This window comes from Eulemur rufifrons, chromosome 1 (assembly GCF_041146395.1).
Source record: "Eulemur rufifrons isolate Redbay chromosome 1, OSU_ERuf_1, whole genome shotgun sequence".
In the NCBI taxonomy this organism is placed as follows: domain Eukaryota; kingdom Metazoa; phylum Chordata; class Mammalia; order Primates; family Lemuridae; genus Eulemur; species Eulemur rufifrons.
In genome coordinates this window covers 93,516,478-93,542,812 of record NC_090983.1, presented here as the reverse complement: position 1 = coordinate 93,542,812, position 26,335 = coordinate 93,516,478, and the positions used below count along the sequence as shown (strand labels likewise).

Sequence of the window (26,335 nt, the reverse complement as noted above, 5' to 3'; positions counted from 1 at the left end):
CATTGTGTTACAGTTGCCTACAGTATTCAGCACAGTAACGTGCTGTACAGGTTTGTGGCCTAGGAGCAATAGGCTGTACCAGATAGTCTAGGTGTGTAGTAGCTGTACCATATAGGCTTGTGTAAGTGCACTCCACGACAGCATGATGACAAAATCGCCTAATGATGCACTTCTCAGAATGTATCAGCATCATTAAGCAATACATGACTATACATAGATATATGAAGGGGGATTTTTTGTGGGAATTGGTTCATGCGATTATGGAGGCTGAGAAGTCCCACGATAGGTCGTTTGCAAGCTGGAGAACCAGGGGAGGGAGGAACATGGCTCAGTCCAAGTCTGAAGGCTTCAGAACCAGAGAAGCCAGTGGTGTAATTCAGTTAGAGGCCAAAGTCCTGAGAACCGGGCAGGGGTCGGGGGCAGTGGTGCAAGTCCTGGAGTGCCAAGGCCAGAGGACCTGGGGTTCTGATGTCCAAGGACAGAGAATAAGGGTGCCCCAGGTCCACGAGAGGGAAAGATCAAATTTGCCTTTCCTCTGCCTTTTGTGTTCTGTCATGGCGAGCCAATTGGATGGTGCCCACCCACACTGAGGGCAAATCTTCCCCACTCAGTCTACCACCTCCTGCCAGTCTCCTCCAGAAACAGTCACAGACACACCCAGAAGTAATGCTTGACCATCTGTCTAGGTCTCCCTTAATCCAATCAAGTTGACACCTAATATTTACCATCACAAAGACAATCTTCACTTCTTGACTAAATGATCAAGTCAGTCCTGGGGGTATAGGTGTGAAAACAAAACGTTCATTAAAAAATTCCACAGATAAAGATTGGATAGTCACAGCAAAAGAATGAAACTAGACCTCTGTCTCTTAACATATACAAAAATTAACTCAAGATGGATTACAGACTTAAATATAAGACCTGAAACTATAAAAATACTAGAAGAAGCCCCAGGGAAAACTCTCCTAGACATTGGTCTAGGTAAAGAATACATGACTGAGACCTCAAAAGCACAGGCAACAAAAACAAAAATAGACAAATGGAACTATATTAAACTAAAAAGCTACTGCAATGCAAAAGAAATAATCAACAGAGTGAAGAGACAACCTGTTGAATGGGAGAAAATATTTTCAAACTATTCATCTGAAAGGGGACGGATATGCAGAATATACAAGAAACTCACACAACTCAACAGGAAAAAAAAATCCCCAATAAAAAGTGGGCAAAAGACATGAATAGACATTCCACAAATAATGAAAAAATGCTATCACTAACCATGAGGGAAATAGAAATTAAAACCACAATGGACATCATCTTACCCAGTCAGAATGGCTATTACTAAAATGACAAAAAATAATGGGATGTTGGTGAGGATGCAGAGAAAAGAGAACTTTTATATACTGTTGGTGGGAATGTAAGCTGGTACAGCCACTATGGAAAACAGTATGATGATTCCTTAAAAACTAAAAGTAAAATTACCATTCAATCCAGCAATCCCACTACTGGGTTTTACCCAAAGGCAAATAAATCACTGTATCAAAGGGATGCATGCACTTACATGTTTATTGCAGCACTATGCGCAGTAGCAAAGATATGGAATCAACCTAAGTGTCCATCAAGGGATGAATGGATAAAGAAAATGTGGCGCATATACACAATGGAATACTATTTGGCCATAAAAAAGAATGAAACCATGTCATGTGCAGCAATGTGGATGAAATTGGAGGTCATTATCATAAGTGAAATAAGCCAGACACAAAAAAGCAAATATCACATGTTTTTGCTTACATATGGGAGCTAAAAAATTTGATTACATGTAGGTAGAGAGTGGAAAGATAGATAATAGAGACTGGTAAGAGAAAGTGGGTATGACAGGGGAGGGTGAAAAGAAGTGGGCTAGAGTACATAAACATACAGTTAGATAGAAGGAATATATGTAATGTTGGATTGCAGAGTAGGGTGATCATAGTTAAACAAAAATCTATCACACTCGGGTGATGGACACCCTAAATACCCTGACTTGATCACCATGCATTATACACATGTAACCAAATTTCACATGTACCCCATAATTTGTACAAAAAGAAAAGGAAATTTTCAAAAATTTCAAGGAATTTTCTAGAAAGATCACAAAGACAAAATGGTAGAATAGTAGAGAAAGATGAAAAGATTAGAGGATCAATTCAGATTGTCCAATAATCAACTAATATGAATTCCAGGGAGACAAAATGGAGAAGATGAGGGAGGAAATAAGAAACTGAAAACATAATATTTTTTTAAATTCCAAGAAATGAAGAACATGTCTTCTGAAATGCCCACTGAGTATCCAACCAATGGATAAAAAAAGAACCATTTCCTCAAGGAATTTCAAAATAACTAAAAGCAAAGAAAAAATCTTACATATTTCTAGAGAAAAAACAAAAAATTTTTATACCAAAGATTTGGATCCAAATTAGATTTCTTATTAACACCACAGGAAAAAAGAAGGAAAATGCCTTCAAGATTTGGAAGGAAAATTATTTCAACCCATAATTTTCTGTCCAAATTATTATTTTGATAATTACTGAAATTCATAAAAGCTTTTTCACTTGTGCAAATATTAAAACATTTACCCCCTCTGTATACCTTCTTAGGAAGTTACTAGAGAATTCTGTGCTTCTGCAAAGCAATAGAACAAACCAAGGAAAAACGAGGTGTCTAGGAAATGAGGCTCCAGCCAGGAGAGGGGGAGAGGGTGCCCCACCACAGCCAGGTAGCAGGCCTGGGTGGAGCAAGAGGAAGGAGGACCTGAGAAAGAAGCCTCCAGAGGGAAAACAAATAGTACTGTTGATAGATGTACAATGGAGCTGTGGGAGCACTTGGAAAAATTAGCCATATGTACATAGCAAACTCATCAAATAAAAAACAGTAATTATTGACTTCAGGAAAAAACAAAATGTACAAGAAGAGACACATAATCATTTTGCATGACTTGACTCAGCAGCGAACAATATTTCGTAGTCAAAATAAGTCTTTGTAAATACAGACCATTCATTTTACTAAAAAATGAAGAGACGTATATGTAATACATGGGGAAAGAAGTAGGCCGGGCGCGGTGGCTCACGCCCGTAATCCTAGCACTCTGGGAGGCCGAGGCGGGTGGATCGCTCAAGGTCAGGAGTTCGAGACCAGCCTGAGCAAGAGCGAGACCCCGTCTCTACTAAAAATAGAAAAAAATTATATGGACAACTAAAAATATATATATAGAAAAATTAGCCGGGCATAGTGGCGCATGCCTGTAGTCCCAGCTACTCGAGAGGCTGAGGCAGGAGGATCGCTTGAGCCCAGGAGTTTGAGGTTGCTGTGAGCTAGGCTGACGCCACGGCACTCACTCTAGCCTGGGCAACAAAGTGAGACTCTGTCTCCAAAAAAAAAAAAAAAAAAAAAAAAGAAGTATATGTAAGGGGAGTTTGAAGCATCTAAGTCTTTATTTTCCATAATAGGACATTTTGGATGTCTCAAATTAATAACCAAGAAATAAAAGTATAAGAATATAATTTTAAAATATGGAGATAAAAATGAAAATAAACAACTAAAAAGTTGAAAACGATTGCCTCTGGAGAGCAAGTAAAGTTAGGAAAGGGAACCACTGTTTGTCATTATAAACTCCTTGGTACTAGTACAAGCAAAAGGTAAAAAAAAATCATGTACTTACACAAACCCATTGTTTTTCTGTTTTAACTGTTTAGCTTTAAAGGGATCTTTTTAGAAACTATAGCTCTTGTTTTGAGGAAAATTTTATATAAAGTTCAGCAATTCTTTCATCTTCACTTGTTTTTCCTGTGAATTTCAAGTAAAATTATGTTTAATACTTTTAAATTTAGTATTAGATGTAAAAACATATATGTAAATATACATGCATATAGCTACTAAATATCAGCTTTAATATCAGCTTCTGCTCCCCCTCTCTAGGTTAATTAGGTAATAAGGGGGCTTGTTTCACATCCTCCCACCAGGTATTTCCCAGGTGGTTGCCCCATTGAGCATCCTGTTCTTCCCAGCCACTCCCAGCAACGCTGCGGACTCTGCTCCTTCCCTACTGGTCACCACCTGGAAGCCATGGACTCAGTCCTTTCCACAGAATACTGTTCCTGTCACACAGACACTGGTGAACACCATATTTGTTTAGTTGGCATACTACTGCCACACAAAATTATCTTGGTTTATTACCTTTTAATGGAAGGATCGAGGGCAAAAGGAATGTGGGATGATCAAATCCTGCCCATTAGAGTGGCCATTATAAAACAACATCAATAGGAAGAGAAAAACAAGTGTTGGAGAGGATGTGGAGAACTTGGAACTCTGTGCATGGTGGGAGTGTAAAATGGTGTAGCCATTGTAGGAAACAGTTTGGTAGTTTCTAAAAAATTAAACATCGTATTACCATATGATCCTGCAATTCAGCTTCCGGGTATACATCCAAAAGGTTTGAAAGCAGGACTCAAACAGATATTGGTACACCCTTGTGCATAGCAGCGTTATTCACAATAGCCAAAAGGTGGATGCAAACAAAGTGTCCACTGGAAGGGTAAGCACATTGTGGCATATCCGTAAATGGGATGTACATTCAGCCTTAAAAGGGAAAGAAATTCTGCTACATGCTACAGCATAAGCCAGATGTAAGAAGGACCAATATTGTATGACTTCACTAATACAAGGTACCTAGAATAGGACAATTCATAGAGTCGCAAAGTAGAATAGAGGCTACCAGGGACTGGGGGAGAGAGGAATGTGGAGTTATTGCTAAATGAGAGCAGAGTTTCTGTTGGGATGATGAAAAATTTTTGGCAATGGATATTAGTTATAGTTGCACAACATTGTGAGTGTACTTAATACCACTGAATTATACACTTTGAATGGCTAAAATTGTGAATTTTATGTTATGTGTATTGTACTACAATTTTAAAAAGAAATGTTGGATGAGAAGAAAAAGTTGAACTGTCCTCTGGTTGCTATTTTTCTACAGTCCCAAGGAAAAGCACCAAGAATGTTGAATTTTTCTTGGATTGGCCTTCCTATCCTAAGTGTTCTCCCATTTCTGACCTTGCTCTGATGCCCTTTCTTTAAACTCTCACAGTGCAAACTGCCACCCACTTTTGGGAAACCTCGCCCCCATCCACACACATTGATACTGCCCTAGAATCTAGCTCCCACCCTGTGTCAGTCAGCGAAGCTGCATAACACAAATCTTGGTGCCATTCAGCAACAGTGTTTATTTCTCTCTCTACATTTACAGTTGTGCTAGGGTGCAATTGATCCAGGCTGGGCTCCTCTGGCTTGGCTTCAGGCCCTGGGTTAGGTTCAGATCTGCTGCACATATCATCATTCTAAGACGAGTAGGCTACCCTAGGTGTCAGAAATGCGAGAGAGCAAGCAAAAATGTACAAACGTATTTCAAGCCTCTGCTGACACCAAATCTACTAACGTTCTGTTGACCACAGTCACATGGCCAAGCCCAAGCAAAGAAGTATACTTTGCCCACCATGATAGGAGTCATATGTATAGACTCCTATAGGGAATTGGGACTGGTAATTCTAACTATAGTAAACTCCTTTCCCTGTCCCTGGCAGGAAGGTTCCTAAGTCGGAGTTACTTTGTCTACTATTAACATCAAGGCGATGTAATGTACAACATGATGACTAAAGTTAATAACAATGTATTCTTGAAAATTGCTGAGAGTAGATTCAAAGTGTTCTCACCACAAAAATAAATAAATAAATAAATAAGAAGTATGTTAATTAGCTTGATTTAGCCATTGCACTATGCATATATATATTGCAAAACAACATGTTGTACATGATAAACATATACAATTTTTAGTTGTCAGTTAAAAATAAAATTTTTAAAAAGAAGATGTGGTGGAATGTGGAGGTTTGGAAGCAGAGTCCAGGATGGGTTTGTCCTTTGGGTCCTCAGGAGAGTCAGGCCTAAGGTGCTGCCCTTGTCCCCGTGGCTGAATGTGGCTCGCCACCACACCCACACGTGTGGGCACAAGACAGAATTTGCACCTGTGTTTTTTGCTCCAATCTGTTGCTAGAACCTGGTCTCCTAGGCACAGCTTAGTTGCAGGGAAATTGGAAACTAGTCTCTAGATGGTAACCATGTGCCCAGTTAAACTCTCATCCCAGCAGTGAAAGGGAAGAATGATGACTGGGGAGACAGCAGTCTCTGCCAGAAGAGACCCCTGGAGGTAGGAACAGGACCAGGAGACAGAATGGGGACTCGCATGACATACATTATGCCCATAGCAAGTCTGACCCTCAGTTCTCAACCCCTGATAGTAAGAAATAGTTTCTTTTCTTTAAACTAATACATTAACTGCCTCTGAGCCCTTAGCCCGCTTCACTAGTCATGTCCACAGGACACTCTCTTCTCCTATTCTCCCAACAAATGTTGACACACTCACTTCGTGACAGGTGAGGTCAATGTGTGTACACATTGGTTAAGTGTCTGTCTTCCTCTATATATTTACATATTATTTTAAAAGTTTATGATAATTTAGGCTAGGCATGGTGGCTAATGCCTATAATCCTAGCACTTCAGGAGGCTGAGGCCAGAGGATACCTTGAGGCCAAGATTTGAGACCAGCTTGAGCAAGAGCGAGACCCCCATCTCTGCAAAAAATAGAAACACTAGCCTGGCGTGGTGGCACACGCCTGTAGTCCCAGCTACTCAGGAGGCTGAGGCAAGAAGATCATTTAAGCCCAGGAGTCTGAGGTTGCAGTGAGCTATGATCATGCCACTGCACTCTAGCCTGGGTGACAGAGCAAGACCATGTCTCAAAAAAAAAAAAAAGTTAATTATAATTTTCATAATACTTTCATTTATTTTTTTCTAGATTTTTCTCTAAAAAGTTAGTACCTTTAACGTTAAAAGTTAGTACATTTAATTATACCGTAAATGCCATTTTGTGTCTTGCTTTTCTCATTTAACATCATAGTATTACCAGGTCTGTCCAGAAAGTTGTTAATATAATGAGAATGGTTTGCACGACACTGATGTAACCTGGCAGCCAAGGAACGTGGACTGGAATTCGCATGTGTGAACAATGACACCCTCACTGTACTAGTCAGTGGCGTGCTAGACACCATTGAGTGAGCGTGTGTACCACGTGGCTGCCATGTTCAAAATGACTGAGCAAATAGAGCAAAGAATCTGCATCAAATTTTGCGTTAAGCTTGAACATTCCTTCACGGAAACTATCTGGACAATTCAGATTCAGAAGGCTTTCGCAGATGATGCAGTGAGTGCAGCACACACAGAAGTATGGCGCAAACGCTTCAAAGATGATGGAGAATCTGTTGAAAGTGATCCACGTTCTGGAAGGCCTGCAACAGGCAGAACACCTGAGAATGTTGAACGTAGACGGGTTAGGTTAAGAGACGCTGGGAGAACTGTGTGAGGTCCCGAGGTGCCTACTTTGAAGGGGACTGAGGCATCATTGTCCTATGTATGATGTTTCTTGTATCTTCCTTAATAAATGCCTCTATTTTTCATATTACATGGCTGGGTACTTTCTGGACAGACCTCGTACTGTTAATAGTCTGTACTACTAAATAGTCTTCTTAATCATCATGTGTGACGGCTGACAATATCCTGTTCAATGGATTCACCATAGTTTACTTAGCTGGGTGTTTTCTTATACTCAGATAGTTAGGATGTCCCTTTTTTTTAAAAATTAAACTTTTTTATTTTGAGATAATTGTAAATTAACATGCAGCTGTAAGAAATAATACAGAGAGATCCCCCATACCCTTTGCCTAGTTTCTCCCAATGGTAAAATCTCACAAAAGTATATATAGAGTACAATATTACAACCAGGACATTGACATCGATACAATCAAGATACAGAGCATCCCATCACCCCAGGGACCCTTCGTGGTGCCCTGTTACAGTCATCCCCCCTTCCGTCCCACTCCCACTCCTTCCATAACTCCCAGCACCACTAATCTGTCTCCATTTCTACAATTTTGTTTTTTCAAAATGCTATATAAATGGAATCGGATAGTGTGTAACCTCTTGGGATTTCCTTTTTTTTCATTTTTGGAGACAGAGTCTCACTCTGTCCTCCTGGGTAAAGTGCAGTGGCGTCATCGTAGTTCACAGCAACCTCAAACTCCTAGGCTCAAGTGATCCTCTTGCTTCAGCCTCCTGAGTATCTGGGACTACAGGTGCACGCTATGACGCCCGCCTCATTTTTCTATTTTTCGTAGAGATGGGGTCTTGCTCTTGCTCAAGCTGAGGATTTCCTTCTTTTCATTCATATACTTCATGTATGAAGTATACTTCATGTATTTCATATATTCATATACTTCTCTGGAGATTCATCTAGGTTGGTGCATGTATCAGTGGTTTGTTCTTTTTTATTGCTGAGTAGAGTTCCATAGTATAAATGTGCCAGTTTAACCATCTACCCATTCAAAGACATCTGGGTTGTTTAAGTTGAGGGGCTGTTGTGAATAAAGCTGCTATAAATATTCATGTACAGATTTTTATGTGAACATGAGTTTTCATTCCCCTGGGATAAATGCCCAGGTCTGCAATTGCTGGATCATACTGAAGTTGCATGTTTAGTTGGGGTGTCTGTGTGTGTGTGTGTGTGTGTTTAAAAGATACTGCCAACCTGTTTTCCAGAGTGGCCGTATTAGTCTACATTCCCACCAGCAATGCCTGAGTGATCCAGTTTCTCTACAATCTTGCCAGCATTGGGTGTCGTCACTAGTTTTAATTTGAGTCATTCTGATGGGTATGTAGTGATATCACATTGTGGTTTTAGTTTGCATTTGCTGAATACCTAACAATGTTGAACACCTTTTCATGTGATTATTTGCCATCTGTATATCTCCTGTGAAATGTCCCTTTATAGTCTTTGACATGTGTTTTAATTAGGTTTTTTGCTTGTTTACTGTTGGGTTTTGAGTGTTCTTTATATATTCTAGATATTATTCCTTTCTTAAATCTATAGTTTACAAATTTTCCCTCAGTCTGCCTCTTTTCTTTTCACCTTCATAGCATGGTTTTTCATGGGGTAAAAGTTTTTAATTTTTATAATGTCCAATTTGTCAATTTTTCCCTTTATGAACTGTGCTTTTGGTGTCAAGCACAAGAACTCTGCCTAGCTCTAGTTCTTGAAGATTTTATCCTATATTTTTTAATAAAAGTTGTAAAGTTTTATGGTTTGAATTTAAGTCCATGATCCATTTAGAGTTAATTTTTGAATAAGGTGTGAGACTTAGCTCAAGGTTTGCTTTGTTGTTGGCAAATGTCCAGTTGCTCCAACATCATTTGTTGAAATGAGTATCCTTCTTTCATTGAATTGCTTTGTAACTTTGTCAAGGATCAGTTGAGCATATTCACGTGGATCTATTTCTAGATTTTATATTCTTTTTCCTTGGACTTACTTGTCTATTCTTCCATTCATAACATGCTGTTTTGATTACTGTACCCACATAGTAAGTCTTAAAATCAGGCAAAATGATTCCTTCCACTTTATTCTTTTTTTGAATTAATAGAATTTATTTTGTTGACAAGTTTAAGGCTTACAGAAAAATTGAATGGAAACCACAAAGAGTTCCCATATACCCCCTCATCCTTCCTCTGTAGTTTCCCCTATTAATAACACCTTGCATCCTTGTGGTTTATTTGTTACAATTGATGAGCTAATATTGATACATTACTATTAACTAAAGTCCATAGTTTACAACAAGGTTCATTCTTTGTGTTGTACATTCTATGGGTTTTGACAAATATATAATGACACGTATCCACTATTATGGATTCATACAGAATAGATTCACTGCCCTAAAAATCCCCTGTGCCCCACCTACTCATCCCACCCCATTTATCCCTCTCTCCCTCCCCTGGCAACCGCTGATCTTTTTACTGTCACAATAATTTTGTCTTTTCCAGAATGTTATATAGTTGAAATGTTTTAGTATATAAACTTTTAGATTGGTTTCTTTCACTTAGCAATATGTACTTAAGGTTCCACCATGTCTTTGTGGCTTAATAGCTCATTTGTTTTTATCACTGAATAATAATCCATTGTACGGATGTACCACAAGTTTTTTTTATCCATTGACCTACTGAAGGAAGTCTTAGTTGATTCCTAGTTTTAGAAATTATGAATAAATATTTTACTTCTAAAAAAATCCTGTTTTAGCTATTCTCATTCTTTTGATTTTCCAAATAAATTTTAGAGTAATCTTGTATATATCTTCAAAAAGCTTGCTGGGATTTTGGTAGGAATTGTGTTAAATCTGTATATCAATTTGGGAAGAATTGACATCTTTACTATATTGAGTCTTACGATCCATGATCACTGTCTTTGTCTCCATTCATTTATATCTTTGATTTCATTAATCAACATTATGTAATTTTCAGCATACAGGTTCTGTACATGTGTTGTTAGATTTACACCTAAGCATTTCATTTTTTTAATCAATTGTAAGTGATATTGTATTTTTAATTTTGTGTCCATGTGTTCATTGCTAGTATGTAGAAATATGATTCATATGTTTATGTTTAGCTTGTGTCCTGAAACTTTGCTGAACATACTTATTAGTACTAGGACATTTTTTGTAGATTCCTTGTGATTTTCTATGTAGACAATCATATTATCTGTAAATAGGTGTTCCTTTTTTCTTTTTTTGTATTTTTGATCAATATATCATAGTTGTACGTATTTTAGGGGTACATGTGATATTTTGATACATGTTTAAAATGTGTAATGATCTAGTCAGATTAATTGGGATATTCATTGCATCAGATATTTATTTTTATGTTGGGAACATTACAGAATTTTTTTTAGCTATTCTGAAGTATATAATAAATTATTAACTATAATTTCCCTATTGTACTATTGAAGACTAGAACTTATTCCTTTTATCTAACTGTATTTTTGTACCAATTAACGAACTTCTCTTCATCCCTCCCTCTCCCGCCTTCCTTTCCCAGTCTCTGGTAACCACTGTTCTACTGCCATGAGATCTACGTTTTTTTAGCTCCCAAATATGAGTGAGAACATGTGATATTTGTCTTTCTGTGTCCAGCTTCTTTCTTTTCTTTCTACATTTTATTATTTTTAATTTTATTTTTTATTGATACATAATAGATGGATATATTTGGGGGTACAGATATAATTAGAGGTGATAATTTAATACATTTACATAACTTGTAAAGATCAAATCAGTGTAATTGGGATGTCCATCACCTTAAATAGTTGTCTCTTCTTTATGCTAGAAACATTTGAATTATTCTCTTCTAGCTATTTTGAAATATACAATAGATTATTATAAACTATAGTCACCCTACTGATCTATCAAACACTAGGTCTCACTTCTGCTATCAAACAGTAGTATATTTCTACCCATGAATCAACCGTTCTTCATCCTCCTCTCCTCTTACCCTTTCTGGCCTCTGGTAACTACCAGTCTCCTCTCTGTCTTCATAAAATCCACTTTTGTAGCATCCACAGATGAGTAAGAACAGACAATATTTGTCTTTCTGTACTTGTCTTAGTTCACTTAACATAATGACCTTCAGTTCCATGCATGTTACTGCAAATGACAGGATTTCATTCTTCTTTATGGCTGAATGATATTCTATTGTGTATGTATATCACATTTTCTTTGTTCATTCATCTATTGACGGACACTTAGGTTGATCCGCATTTTGGCTATTATGAATAGTGCTACAATAAACATAGAGGTGCAGATATCTTTTTGATATACGTATTTCCTTTCTTTTGGCTATATATCCAGTAGTGGGATTGCTGGATCATACAGTAGCACTATTTTTAGTTTTTTGAGGAAACTCCATATAGTTTTCCATAGCGGCAGTACAAATTTACATTCCCACTAGCAGTGTATGAGGGTTCCCCCTGCTCCACATTCTCGCTAGCGTATGTTATTCCCTGTCTTTTTGATAAAAACCATTTTAACTGGGGTGATATGGTATCCCATTGTGGTTTTGATTTGTATTTCTCTAATGATTAGTGATGTTGAGCATTTTTTCATATCCCTGTGTGTCTATTTAGATCTTTTGCCCCCTTTTTTCATGGATTCTTTGGGGGTGGTTTGCTGTTGAGTTGTTTGAGCTCCTTATACATTCTGGTTATTAATCTCTTGTTAGATGGATAGTTTGTAAATATTTTCTCCCAGATCTGTGAGTTGTCTCTTCACTTTGATGATTGTTGCCTTTGCCGTGCAGAGGCTTTTTAACTTGAAATCCTATTTATCTATTTTTGCTTTGGTTGCCTGTGCTTTTGAGGTCTTACACAAAAAAATCTTTATCTAGCCCAATGTCCTGGAATGTTTCCCCAAAGTTTTTTCCTAGTAGTTTCATAGTTGCAAGTCTTAGATTTAAGTCTTTAATCCATTTTGACTTGATTTTTGTGTAAGGTGAGAGATAGGGGTCTAGTTTCATTTTTCTGCATATGGTTATGGTGTTTTCTGAGCACCATTTATTGAAGAGACCGTCCTTTCCCCATTGCATGTTCTTGGTACCTTTGTCAAAAATGCATGAATATATATCTGAGTTCTCTATTCTGTTCCATTGGTCTATGTGTTTGTTTTTATGCTGGTACCATGATGATGTGGTTACCATGACTTTGTAGTAAATTTTTTTTATTAAATTTTTTTTGTACATTATATTTGTACATATTTATGCAGTACATGTGAAATTTTGTTATATGCATAGTTGTAGTCAGGTCAAGTCAGGGTATTTAGAGTATCCATCACCTAAGTATTTATCATTTCTATCTGCCATTTCAAGTCTTCTTTTCTACTATTTTGAAAAATACAATACCTTGTTTTTAGCCATATTCACCTTATTTCACTATCAAACATTAGAATTCCTTCTAACTAACTACATGTTTGTACCCACTAACCAACCTCTCTTTACTCCCCCTCCCACTCATATACACTTCTCAGTCTTTGGTATCTATCATTCCACTCTCTACCATCCTGTGATCAACTCTTTTGGCTCTCATATATGAGTGAGAGTATGCGATATTCGTCTTTCTGTGCCTGGCTTATTTCACTTTACATAATGACCTCAAATTCCATCCATGTTGCTGCAAATTACATGATTTCATTCTTTTTTATGTCCAAATTCCATTCCATTATCTCTCTCTCTCTCTCTCTCTCTCTCTGTGTATATATACACATTACATTTTCATTATCCATTCATCACTTTATGGGCAATTAGATTGATTCCATATCTTTGCTATTGTGAATAGTGCTACAATAAATGTGAGAGTACATATATCCCTTTGATATAGTGATATATTTTCCTTTGGATAAATACCTAGTAGTGGGATTGCTGGATCATATGGTGGTTCTGTTTTTAGTTTTTTGAGAAACCTCCATACTGTTTTTCATAGTGGCTGTACTAACTTACATTCCCACCAACAGTGAATAAGAATTCTTTTTTCTAGGCCGGGCGCGGTGGCTCACGCCTGTAATCCTAGCACTCTGGGAGGCCGAGGCGGGTGGATTGCTCAAGGTCAGAAGTTCGAGACCAGCCTGAGCGAGACCCCGTCTCTACTAAAAATAGAAGGACATTATATGGACACCTAAAAATCTATATAGAAAAAATTAGCCGGGCATAGTGGCGCATGCCTGTAGTCCCAGCTACTCGGGAGGCTGAGGCAGTAGGATCGCTTAAGCCCAGGAGTTTGAGGTTGCTGTGAGCTAAGCTGACGCCACGGCACTCACTCTAGCCTGGGCAACAAAGTGAGACTCTGTCTCAACAACAACAACAAAAAAAAAAAAAAAAAAAAAAAAAAGAATTCTTTTTTCTATATGTTGTTGCCAACATCTGTTATGTTTTGTCTTTTTAATAATGGCCATTCTGACTTGGATAAGATAATATCTCATTGTGGTTCTGATTTGCATTTCCCTGATGATTACTGATGTGAGCATTGTTTCATGTACCTGTTATCCATCTGTATATCCTCTTCTGAGAAATGTCTATTCATGTCCTTTGCCCATTTTTAATGGGATTATTTGTTTTTTTGTTTTTCTTCTGTTGAGTTTTTTGAGTTCCTTGTATATTCTGGATATTAGTCACCTGTTGGATGAGTAGTTTGCAAATATTTTCTCCCATTTAACAGGTGTCTCTTCACCCTGTTGATTGTTTCTTTTGCTGTGCAGAAGTTTTTTAGTTCTGTTTGTCTATTTTTGTTTTTGTTGCCTGTGCTTTTGGGTTCTTGAAGTCTTTGCCTAAACCAACTTTGGTGGCTAATGACTTCACCATAAAGACTTTAGCCATAAAGTTTTTGCCTAGACCAAGGTACTGAATAGTTTGCCCTGTTTTCTTTTAGTAGTTTTATAGTTTCTGGTTTTATTTTGAAGTCTTTAAACCAGCTTGAGTTGATTTTTGCATATGGTGAGAGATTGGGGTCCAGTTAATTCTTCTACATATGCTTATCCAGTTGTCCCAGCACAATTTATTGAAAAAGGTATCCTTTTTCCAGTATATTTTTGGCAGCTTTGTTGAAGATCAGTTGGCTGTAAATATGTGGATTTATTTCTGGGTTCTCTATTCTGTTCCATTGGTCTATGTGTCTATTTTTATGTCAATACCATGCTGTTTTGGTTACTAGAGCCTTGTAATATATTTTGAAGTCAGGTAGTGTGATACCTCCAGCTTCATTCTTTGCTCAGGATTTCTTTGGCTATTCAGAATATTTTGTGGTTCCACATACATTTTAGGAATTTTATTCTGTTTCTGTGAAGATCATCTTTTTATATTTTGTAGGGATTGCATTGAATTTGTAAGTTGCATTGAGTAGTATTGACATTTTAACAATATTCATGCTTCCAGTTCATGAGCATAAAATATCTTTCCATTTTTTGTGTGTGTCCTCTTCAATAATTTTCAGCAGCCTTTTATAATTTTCCTTTATAACTCTTTCACTCCTTTGGTTAAATGGATTTCTAGGTATTTTATATTATCTATAACTATGTAAGTGGAATTGCTTTCTTGATTTCTTTTTCAGATTATTTTTTGTTGGTGAATATAAATGCTACTGATTTTTTTATGAATTTTCTTTTGTATTTTGCAACTTTGCTGAATTTGTTTATCAGTTCTAACAGTTTTTTGGTGGAGTCTTTAGGTTTTTCCAAGTATAAGATCATGTCATCTGTGAACAAGGCTAATTTGACTTCTTCCTTTCCAATTTGGAAGTCTTTTATTTCTTTTTCCTGCCTAACTCCTCTTGCCAGGAATTTCAGTATTATGTTGAGTAAAAGTGTTGAAAGTAGGCATCTTTGTCCTGTTCTAGATCTTAGAGGAAAGGTTTTCAATTTTCCCCACTCAGTATGATGTTAGCAGAGGGTTTGTCATATATGGCCTTTATTATTTTGAGGTATGTTCCTCCTATACCTAGTCTGTTGAGGGTTTTTATCGTTAATGGATGTTGAATTTTATCAAATGCTTTTTCAGCATCTATTGAAATGATCATATGGTTTTTGTTCTTGGTTCTGTTAATATGCTGTATCACATTTATTGATTTGCATATGTTGAATCATCCTCGCATCCCTGATGAATCTCACTTGACCAAGGTGAATGATCTTTTTAATGTGTTGTTGAATTTGGCTTGCTAGTAATGGGTCTTTTGTAGATGGCATATAGGTGGGTCTTGTCTTTTTTTATCCATTCAGCCACTCTATGCCTTTTAATTAGAGAATTGAGTTCATTTACATTCAGTATTATTGATACATAAAGACTTACTACTGCCATTTTGTTTCTTCTTTTCTGGTTGTTTTATAACTCCTCTCTTCCTTTCTTTCTTTTTTACTATCTTCCATTGTGATTTTCTCTGGAAATATGTTTTAATTCATTGCTTTTTATTTGTAGTGAATCTGTCATAAGTTTTTGCACTGTGGCTACCATGATACTTACAAAAATTATCTTATAGATATAAGAAGTTAAAGAGAGGACAACTTATCTTAGATTATCACAAAGAAAGAATAAAAACAAACAGAAAAATGGAAAAAAACTACATTTTGACTGTATGCCCTCCCCCCACATTTTGACTTTATATTGTCTTAATTTACATATTTTGTACATATCTTCTCAGGTTGCTGGGTATTGTTTTTGACAGATTTGTCTTTTAGGCTTCATACTAGAGTTATGAGTGGATTGCATACCACAATTACAGTATTAGAATATTCTGGGTTTGTCTGTGTGCTTAATTTTAACAATGGGTTTTACACTTTCAAATGTTTTCTTGTTGTGCGTTAGGTTTTTTTTTTTCTTTCAGATTGAAAGAAAGCACTTCTTGCAAGATGGCTCTGGTAGTGGCAAATTCTGTCAGCTTTTGTTTGTCTGGGAAAGACTTTATCTGTCCCTCATAGTTGAAGGATAGCTTTGCTGGGTACAGTATTCTTGAATGACAGTTTTGTTGTTGTTGTTGTTGTTGTTGTTTTTGTTTTTCTTTCAGCTCTTTGAAAATGTCATTCCACTTCTTCCTGGACTGTACAATTTCTCTTGAGAAGTCTGTTGCCAGACAAATTGAAACTACTTTAAAAGTTATTTACTTATTTTCTCTTGCTGTTTTTAGGATCCTCTCTTTGTCCTTGACCCTTGAGAGTTTGATTATTATATGCCTTGAAGTACCCTTGTTTGGGTTGAATCTGCTTGGTGCTCTCTGACCTTCCTATATCTGTGTATTTATCTCTTCCTCAAGTTTTAGAAAGTTATTTTTTTGAATAAGCTTTCTACCATTTACTCTTGCTCAACTCCCTCTTGAACATCAATAATTCTTAGATTTGGTCTTTTGAGTTAATTTTCTATATCTTATAGGCAATCTTTCCTCCTTTTCATTCTTTTTCTTTTCTCTTCTGACTATGTATTTTCAAATAGCCTGTCATCAGGCTCATGGAGTCTTTCCTCTGCTTTATCCATTCCACTGTTGAGAGCCTCTAATGAAATTTTCGGTTCAGCAAATGTATTTCTCAGTTCCAAGATTTCTAGTGTTTTTTTTTTTTTAATTATTTAAATCTCTTTGTTAAATTTCTTTGACAAATTTCTGAATTGCTTTTTTGTGTTATCTTGGAGATCACTGAGTTTCCTTAAAACCGCTCTGTAGAACTCTTGGTCAGAGTTCACATATCACTGTCTCATTAGGGTCAGTCACCAGTTCCTTGATTTTTCTGTTTGAGGAGATCATGGTTTCCTGTTTGCAGTTGTTTCCTGTGGATGTACATCTATGTCTTTTCACTGAAGAATTAATTACTTATTCCAGTCATCTCTGTCGGGCTTGTTTTGTTTTTTATCAAGTATGTTTGCTTAGAGATTCTTTGTAATTTACTTGTTGGTTTTCTTTCTTTTTCATTCCCACTAAGTCATTGCTTCCATTTTGGCAGTAGGTGGCACCATAAGCCCAAGTTTGCGTCAGTTCTTGCAAACAATTAGAATGCCATTCATCTTGAATGGGGGTGGTCCTAAAGGGGATATCCAGTTAGTGTGGGAAAGCTGGCTAGGGGTTCTTCTTCCCCAGGGGACCTGTGGAATGAACCTCCTACTGTGTGGTGCTGTTGAACAGCCACTCTGATTTGGTGTTTCCTTTTGCTGATTTACAGAGCAGAACTTCCAGGGCTGAGGATGGTAGTTCCACCTCCCCTCTTTGTCTCTTTGTCCTCAGGGATATTTTTCCCTTCAGGAACTGCCAATGCTTCCTATGGGTTGAGGCAGGGACAGATCTCCTGCCAGGGAACCCAAGGTGGTGGGAAAGTTGGTTGTCCACCTCGATGTCACTTTTTCCAGTGTAGAAACCATGAGTTGGGGGAAATTTTCCATGCACTTGGTGCTTGACAGATTGGGGGAAGAGGAATCATAGGTATGGAAGTCTGATTCTATCATTGTCTGCTCAAAGTTCTTTTTTCTTCTCTATGACCCTGGGAACTATCTCATCCTTGTATTTGAGTTCTGGAATTGCTGGTGATAATCTCAGTAGTGTATATTTGTTTTTGGTTTTCTACAGGAAGAGTGAAGTCAGCTTGCTTCTACACTGCCATTTTGGAGCCAGAAGTCCTTCTGTGCCTGGCTTATTTCACTTAACATAATCACCTCCAGTTCCATCCATGTTGCTATAAGTGACAGGATTTCATTCTGTTTTATGGCTGAATAGTATTCCATTTTGTGTGTATACCACATATTCTTTATCTTTTCATCTGTTGATGAACACTTAGGTTGATGCCATATCTTTGCTATTGTGAATAGTGTGCAGTAAACATAGGGGTATAGATATCTCTTCAGTATACTGAGTTCCTTTCTTTTGGATATATACTCAGCAGTGGGATTGCTGAATCCATATGGTAGTTCTATTTTTAGTTTTTTGAGGAACCTCCATACTTTTTTCCATAAGGGCTGTAGTATTTACATTCCCACCAACAGTGTATGAGTGTTCCTCTTTCTGCACATCCTCACCAACGTTTGTTATTTTCTGTCTTTTTGATAAAAGTCATTTTAACGGGGGTGAAATGATATCTCATTGTGGTTTTGACTTGAATTTTCCTGATGATTAGTGATGTGAGTATTTTTTCATATACTTTTTGGTCATTTGTATTTCTTCTTTTGAAAAATGTGTATTCAGTTCTTTTGGCTATTTTTCATTTCTTTTTTTTTTAACTTTTTTTTTTTTTTTTTTTTTTTTGAGACAGAGTCTTGCTCTGTTGTCTGGGCTAGAGTGCCATGGTGTCAGCCTAGCTCACAGCAACCTCAAAATCCTGGGCTAAAGCCATGCTCCTGCCTCAGCCTCCTGAGTAGCTGGGACTACAGGCATTCGCCACCATGCCTGGCTGATTTTTTCTATGTATATTTTTAGTTGTCCAGATATTTTTTTTCTACTTTTTAGTAGAGACAGGGTCTCACTCTTGCTTAGGCTGGTCTTGAACTCCTGAGATCAAACAATCCTCCGCCTCAGCCTCCCAGAGTGCCAGGATTACAGGCATGAGCCACCGTCCCCAGCCTGGCTATTTTTCAATTGAATTATTATTATTATTATTATTTGCTATTGAGTTGTTTGAGTTCCTTATGTATGTGTTCCTCATTTTTGATTTGCATGTCTTTATTTCCTTTTCTTACCTTACCACATTGGCTAGAATTTTCAGTACTTTATTGAATAAGAATTATGAGAGTAAATATCCCTGCCTTAATGCCATCTTTAAGGGGAAAGCATTCAGCCTCTCAACATAAACTATAATATTAGCTGTAGAATTTTTGTAGATACACTTTATCAAATTGAGGAAGTTCCCCTCTGTTTCTATTTTCTGAACTATTATATAATATTCAATATAATATATTCAAATTATTATGAATGGGTGTTGAATTTTGTCAAATAATTATTTTGTATCTATTGATATGACCATGTTATTTTTCTTTAGCTATTAATATGGTGGATTACATTGATTGATTTTCAATATTGAACTCATAGATTGTTTAGAAATATGTTGCTTAGTTTCCAAGTGTTTGGAGATTTTCCTGTTTTATTTCTGTTATTTATTTTTCATTTGTTTCCATTGTGATCAGAGAACACTTTTTATATCACTTCTGTTCTTTTAAATTTGTCACGGTTTGTTTTATCGCACAGAATATGGTCTTCTTGGTATATGTTATGTGAACACCTATGTTGTTGGGTGAAGTGTTTGATAAATGGTTTCATTTATAGATTGTGTTGTTTTATGGTGTTTTTCTATGTCCTGGCTGATTTTCTGTCCAGTTATTCTATTAATTGTTGAAAGAAGTGTGTGAAGTTTTCAACTAAAATTGTAGCTTTGCCTATTTCTCTTTGCAGTTTCATCAGTTTTTGCTTTATACATTTCACTGCTTTGTTGTTTGGTGCATACACATTTAGTATTTCTATGTATTTTTGATGGCTTGTCTTTTTATTGTTATGTAATGTTCCTCTTTGTCTCTGGTCATTGCTTATGCTCTTCACTCTACTTTATCTTATACTAAGTGGATCTTTCCACTCAAGCTCTTCTGCTTCCCCCACTGAAAAGCCAGAGAGTGCCAGAGACTATGGGTTTCAGTGAGGACTGGGTGACACCCCACAAAGAAGTGGACAAAGGATGAGTGTGTGGGCTTTGTGCCAATACCAGCTCTCTTGACAATTGCTATATTTCTAGGGAAACTACTTGTTTCAATATAAGAGTATAAATGACAAACAATGTGATTAAGACATTTCCTGAATTGTGTTGGGAGTAAAATGGAAACACAGGTCTGAAGGGCGGGAAGGAATGAGCACATTATGAGCTAGAGCTGGATGGGCCTGGGTGATTCTGCAGCACTATGCTATGGCTAACCCCAGGCTCAGGCCAGGGGAGGTGATGTGTGTGTTTTGTGGTGACCATAAACCCTGGCCAGTTGGTGTCGGGGGTGGAGGGAGAGGAACGGTTGCTGACAGCAGGTAGATCGTTTCTGACTGCATTAATGAAAGGTGGTAAGTTGTGGAAGATCCATAATAGGAGATAATCAGAAGATTAATTATGTTTGCCTTTGGAGTCATTTGAAGACAGGACTACCTTAGCTATCCTTCTCTGGCCCAGAGCGTTTATTTATTTGTGCCATTTTGGAGTGTGGCTTTATCTCCAGGGACTTCTCCCCCTGCTCCATTATATTGGAATTTCCATTTATGAAGCATTAGTGGGTGATTGAAATGAGGGTATGAGACCTGGTTCTTGAGCTCATGGGAGCACTGGGTGTATGACCCTGGTCATAGCCTCTGACCACCATGGGCCTCAGATTCCTTTTATATGTCTTTGTCAGGTTATTTTGAGAACTTATGAATTTAATGTGTGTAAAAGACCCTGTAATATTAAAATTCCATACCTGTACTTTGTAAGGAAAGTAGGAGTCCAATTCATCCCCATGATCAGTTCATTCATTAATTCATCATATTTATCAAGTCTCTTGCACCTCTGAAATAATGGAGCCATGCTATGGAGTCTACTCTGGGAAGAGCTGGGATGTGCCGGCCCATCCTCCACAGTGCTGCCCGACTCCCCCATGCAGTCGCTGTCCTTTTCGGTTGGATGTATGCTCTCTTCTATGGGACTGGGAGATGGTTAAGAGCAGGTTTCAAAGAACTTTTATTGGGCAGGTGTAGTGGCTCGTGCCTATAATCCTAGCACTTTGGGAGGCCAAGGTGGGAAGATTGCTTGAGGCTAGAAGTTCTAGACCAGCTTGAGCAAAAGCAAGACCTTGTCTCTTCTAAAAATAGAAAAATTAGCGGGGCATGCCAGACTCATAGTAAGGTACCGAGAAAGCCCACGTCTCACTGGACTCAGGAGCCTCAATAAACAAGAGCAAGATTTGCAGTGGACAAGCTACAGATCATTTGGGTGTCATGGCTGTGTTTCGAATTCTTCCCCAGGAGTGGCTTCTCCACCTTTCCTATGGAGCTCCTTGCAGAAAGGAGCTTTGCATTGCTGGTGGGATCCCCGTTGTCTGACCCCATTCTTGCCCACAGAAAGTCCTTGTGTGGTAGGATGGAGTTAGTGCCAATGATGAGCACCAGTGGTTTTGGACTCGTAGGTTGGAGCCCTGCCCCGGCTGTGTGACGTGCTGCGAGTGCTGCAGGAGGAGCGGGACCAGTGCCTGCAGGAACTCTCCAGAGAGCAGACGGGAGACCTGCGCACGCAGCAGCCAGTGCCAGGTATGAGGCTCACCTCAGCGCCACGTCCATCCTCCGATGTGGGTTGTGTCCAGTCCCACTGGATGCGGGAGCTTGTCCTCTGCGCCAGGATGGGATGTGGGGGCTGGTCTGGCTTTATCCACTTCAACAATCAGCTGGGGGTCTAGAGAAATCTCGAGAGCAGTCTACACGGACCCCAAAGCCGAATCTTCCCACACCTCACTTCTCTGGGCCCGTGAGTACAGCCAGAGTTTTCTTGCCATCAGCGTCTTCGTGGCTTGGTTAGGGTAAGAGTTTGGTGGGAATTGCTTTGCAAGGCGACCTCCCCCTCAACCATTCTTTTACCTCCACTACCAGCTCGTGAGTGAGGAAGTGGGGAAGGCAGTGTGGGGTCAGAAAAACGTGGGCTCCGACGCGGGCTGACACTCCCTGGCTGTGTGACCACAGGCAAGTGATTTAACCCTCTGAGCCTGTTTCCTCATTTACAGAGTGGAGGTGATGATGTCTACTTCAGGATTATATTAATAAATGAGATAAAGTGTGTTAAATGCAGCCGCTTTGTAAAAAATCCTAGTTTAGATATTACTTATTAATCAACAGTTTAAATATTGATTTTCTACTTAAATGTTAATGTTATTTCTGTTCCCTTCCTTAACTTCTCTTCTTTGTTATTTATCATCTAAGAGTTAGGCGGAGTATAGTATTAAGAAAAGAACCCATTGCAGGTACTCAAACAAACCTCTGTACACAGATGTTCGTAACACTCCTATTCACATTAACCAAGAAGTGGAAACAACCCAAATGCCCATCAGCTGATGAACGGATAAACAAAAATGTGCTTTATCCGTACAATGGAATATTATTCAGCCTTAAACAGGGAGGAAGTACTGATACATGCTCCAACACGGACAGACATTGAAAACACGGTGCCAAACGAAAGAAGCTGGATATGAAAAGTCCCATATCGTATGATTCCACTCACATGAAATGTCCAGATTAGCCTAATCCATAGAGACAAGTTAGATTAGTGGTTGTCAGGGGATGAGGGGAGGGACAATGGGAAGTGATTGCTCGATGGGTACAGGGGTTTTTGGGGGTGGGGTGGTAAAAATGTCTTAGAACTAGATAGAGTTTGCACCATAGATACTGTGAATGTATTAAACGCCACTGAATTGTACATGTTAAATGGTTAATTTTATGTTATATGATTTTATGTCAATTTAAAAAGAAAGACAGACCAAAAAAAGAGAGAAAGATAGAAAGACAAGAAAGAAAGAAAGAAGGAAGGAAGGAAGGGAGGGAGGGAGGGAGGGAGGGAAAGGAAAAAGAAAAGAACTCAGCCTTTTAAATTAGACAGACTGTGTGATCTTGAACAAGTTACTTAATATCTCTGGGCCTCAGTTTCACATCTATTTTGTAAGATTGGTGTGAAATTAAAAGCATTTGTTCAAAAAACACTTATTTAGCACTTAGTGGTATCGGGTGGGAATGGTAAGAACAAAGGATCAAAGGTGAGAAGGAAGGAACAGGGACCCTCTCCTACCAGTTAGGAATGCGCTTTGCAGTACGGGGCAGGAGCTTGGGGAATTGGTTTGTTGCACGTTACAAAAAGTCCAGAGCTGGTGCAAAGTTCCAGGATGTCATCATATTCCAGATTCCTTCTGTCTTTTGGCTGAATGTGTGGCTCCTGTCCTCATGGTTGTGCAATGGCTGTTGTACCTCCAGAGAGGAGAGGACCTGTTTCTGGCAGGAACAAGAAGAAAGTCACAATAAGATTCCAGAAGAGATTTTGGAAGAAACAAACAACGAAACAAAACAAAACAAAAAGAAAGTCACAAGAAGGAAGGGTGCAATATCTTGAGAAGCCAAACTTTCCTAAAACTCTCCAAGTGCCTTCTGCTTCTGCTTGATCAGCCGGAACTGGACTGCATGGCCAGTCCTGGCTCAGTGGATGCTGGAGGTTGAAGTTTTAGCTGTGCATGTGGCTGCCTTGAACAAAATCAGGTTCAGCTAGAGAGAAATAAGAGAATAATAGCATTGGGCAGCCTTTTCCATAGTCATCATGACTCTGCCTGGTGAGGGAGACGTGAATCAATTCATCACGCATTCGTGTAAAACAAGACGAGACAAGGACAGGGTGTGGCTCTGGTTGAGTGTATAACCAGGGGTCTTGACCTGGTCTGGGACTCCACGAAGGCTTTCCTGAGAAAGTGACATTGGCACCAAGGCCCGGCCATGCCTGACAGCTGCCGGGCACACAGATGCAAGGGAGCCTGCTGCAAGACGAGCACACGGGGGCTCCTTGGCCCCTCGGAGGGGTTTCATCCTGATCCTAAGAGTGATGGAAAGTCCTGAAGAGTCTTAAGAGGCCAGTGGTGTCACCATCTACATTATGAAAAGATCTCCCTTGCCGCAGTGTGGGAGGTGGGTTGGAGAAGGAAATGAGAGAGACCCACTGGGTGCTGGTGGTCTGGGCGAGAGACAGTGGTCCCTGGGACCAGATGGGGTGTCTTTGTTTGGGCTCCTCAGAAGCTGATGACTCCAGGCAAGAGCAGCAGGGCTGTGGAACTGAGACGAGCAGGGAAGGAAGCTGGGAAGTGTCGCATTATCACTGGGCACCTGGAGCTTGGTCCACGGGCCCACTTGAGGAGCCAGTGTGGAACACATATCTCAGAATGTCAAAGGGGCTGGAGTGCGTAGCCACCGGTTCCCGTCAGTCAGAGGCGGGGCTGCAGCGTTCCTCCCGTGCTCTTCCACCTGCTGTGCCTGGGGGCAAAATGGCCCCCAAAGCGGAAGAAGCCCCCAGACAAAGCAGGGTGGTGTGCACAGGAATGGGGAAAACCAGGAGCTACGGGCAGGGTCTGCTCAAAGGAGTGCAGGGGAGCAGACACGTGGAAGAGCTGTTCCAGTGGGAATGTAGACCAGACAGGGCAAGGAATCGGATCGAGAATGAGGTGGGAGAGGGAGAATCTGGGATGAGCCCCAGGTGTTCGACTTGAGCCACTGGAGGAAGAGGTGAAGGAAGACCAGGTACTTGGGTGAGAGGAGATGGAGATCACGACTGCAGCTTTAGATGTGTGGGGTGGAGGCTTCAGAGGTGAGGTCAGGGCTGGGGAGAAACTTCGCAGGTGGCAAGTGAGTCCGCCGCTGCGAGGGAGAGAGTGCAGGGGTGGAAAGAGGAGAGGACCTGGGGCGAGCCTCAGGCACTCCAGCCCTCATCCATCAGGAGCAGCCGGAGGAAAATGAGGGTGTGTGGGTGGCAGAGGCCAAGCAGTGTGGACGCTGCAAGTGTGCTTTAGCCAATGCAGTCAGCCACCATGTGAGGGACAGAGATGTGACAGACGATTCTCTCATAGTTTGAGCCTTTCCTTCCCTCTACTGGCTCAATAGCAGTGCTGGGGAGCCAGACTGTGTGGTCTTCTGGCACTCACAGGGGCGCTACTGAGAGCCTCCTGCCACCCCCAGAAAACATCTGGAACAGCAGGAAGCAAGGCACTGACAAGGCCAGCCTGTGGCACAGCTGCCCTCGGCCCCATGGCTCCAAGGAGATGCCTAAAATCCCAATGACCAGGCGCCCCGGGAGATAAGGCCTAGAATGCCAAGCCTCTGGGAGAGATGACGGTGAACTCCAGCTCACACTGAGAAGGAAGGGACATGTTTAAAATGTCCCCACTGCTCTCCAGTGGTTCCAGCCGACTCAGCCCCTGACTAGTGACCCCGTTGGCTGGGGCCTAGGCGGCATCTGGGTGCCCCGGCATTCCTGTTGGGCTCCCGCGGTGCAAGACCTAGACGCACGCTCCTGCAGTGGCAGGAAGGTCTGTCTCGAGGCTGGTGCCAGGCTGGATCTGGTGAGACTCGCAGGGGCTGGGCGCAAGGCTGGGCGCAGACAGAGTCGGCCGGATCAGGGTCAGGACTGCTGCTTCCTCTCTGGGGATCCGGGCTAGCGGCTCCCCTTCTCTGCTCTGTTTAAAATGGGGTTAATAATCTCACCACCTTCATGGTGCCATTGTGGGAAATGAGCGAATTAATATCTGAAGAAAGCAGGGTGTCTCATCATAGCAGGAAGCTCCTCTCACGGCCGCTCTGTCCCAGCTCCTTGGTGCACCCAAGTGGGTGAGAGGGTGGCCAGGCGGGCCCAGCCCCACCCAGATCAGCTCAGGCCACGGGGATCTGTTTTGCATATTGACCTTCTGCAGTTTTCATTTAGGAAGAAGGTCTGCTGCTTTGCAAACACAGTTTGAAAGCCCCTGAGGCAGAGGGTGTCCGAGGACCCGGGCTGCCGGAGAAGACGCCAGCCCTGCCCTGCTGCAGGGGTGAGAAAGCCGGGCCAAGGGGCCACCGGGAGTGTAGGACAGAGAGTGGCTGAGGGGCAAGTCCCTGAAAGTCTGAGAAGAGAGGAGAAACGGCCAAGGCCCTGTCCTGGGGCCGGACCGGGGCGGGGGGCTGCGGGACTCTCCACTGGGGGTACAGGGTTAATGGTTAAGCTCTCCGGTCCTCCCTGGGGTGGAGGTTAATGTTTGAACCTCAGACGGGTCACAGGAAATGCCGCTCACGGAGCTGTCACCGAGCCCAGCACACTTATCACAAATAAAAAATTAACTCTTCAGCTATTCTGGGTTAGGTGGCCAAGGTTTTCCCAGCATTTTGTGG

At 40.2% G+C, this 26,335-nt stretch overlaps 1 protein-coding gene across 1 annotated transcript in view; it reads left to right on the top strand.

The window, feature by feature from the left end:
* The window catches only part of SCTR (secretin receptor), a 74,058-nt gene that overhangs the window by 8,644 nt on the left and 39,079 nt on the right, over nt 1–26,335 (top strand). Inside the window, exon 2 of the mRNA XM_069461296.1 lies at nt 21,586–21,706. Within this exon, the coding sequence (XP_069317397.1) occupies nt 21,586–21,706 (121 nt within the window). The remainder of the gene's footprint in view (nt 1–21,585; nt 21,707–26,335) is intronic.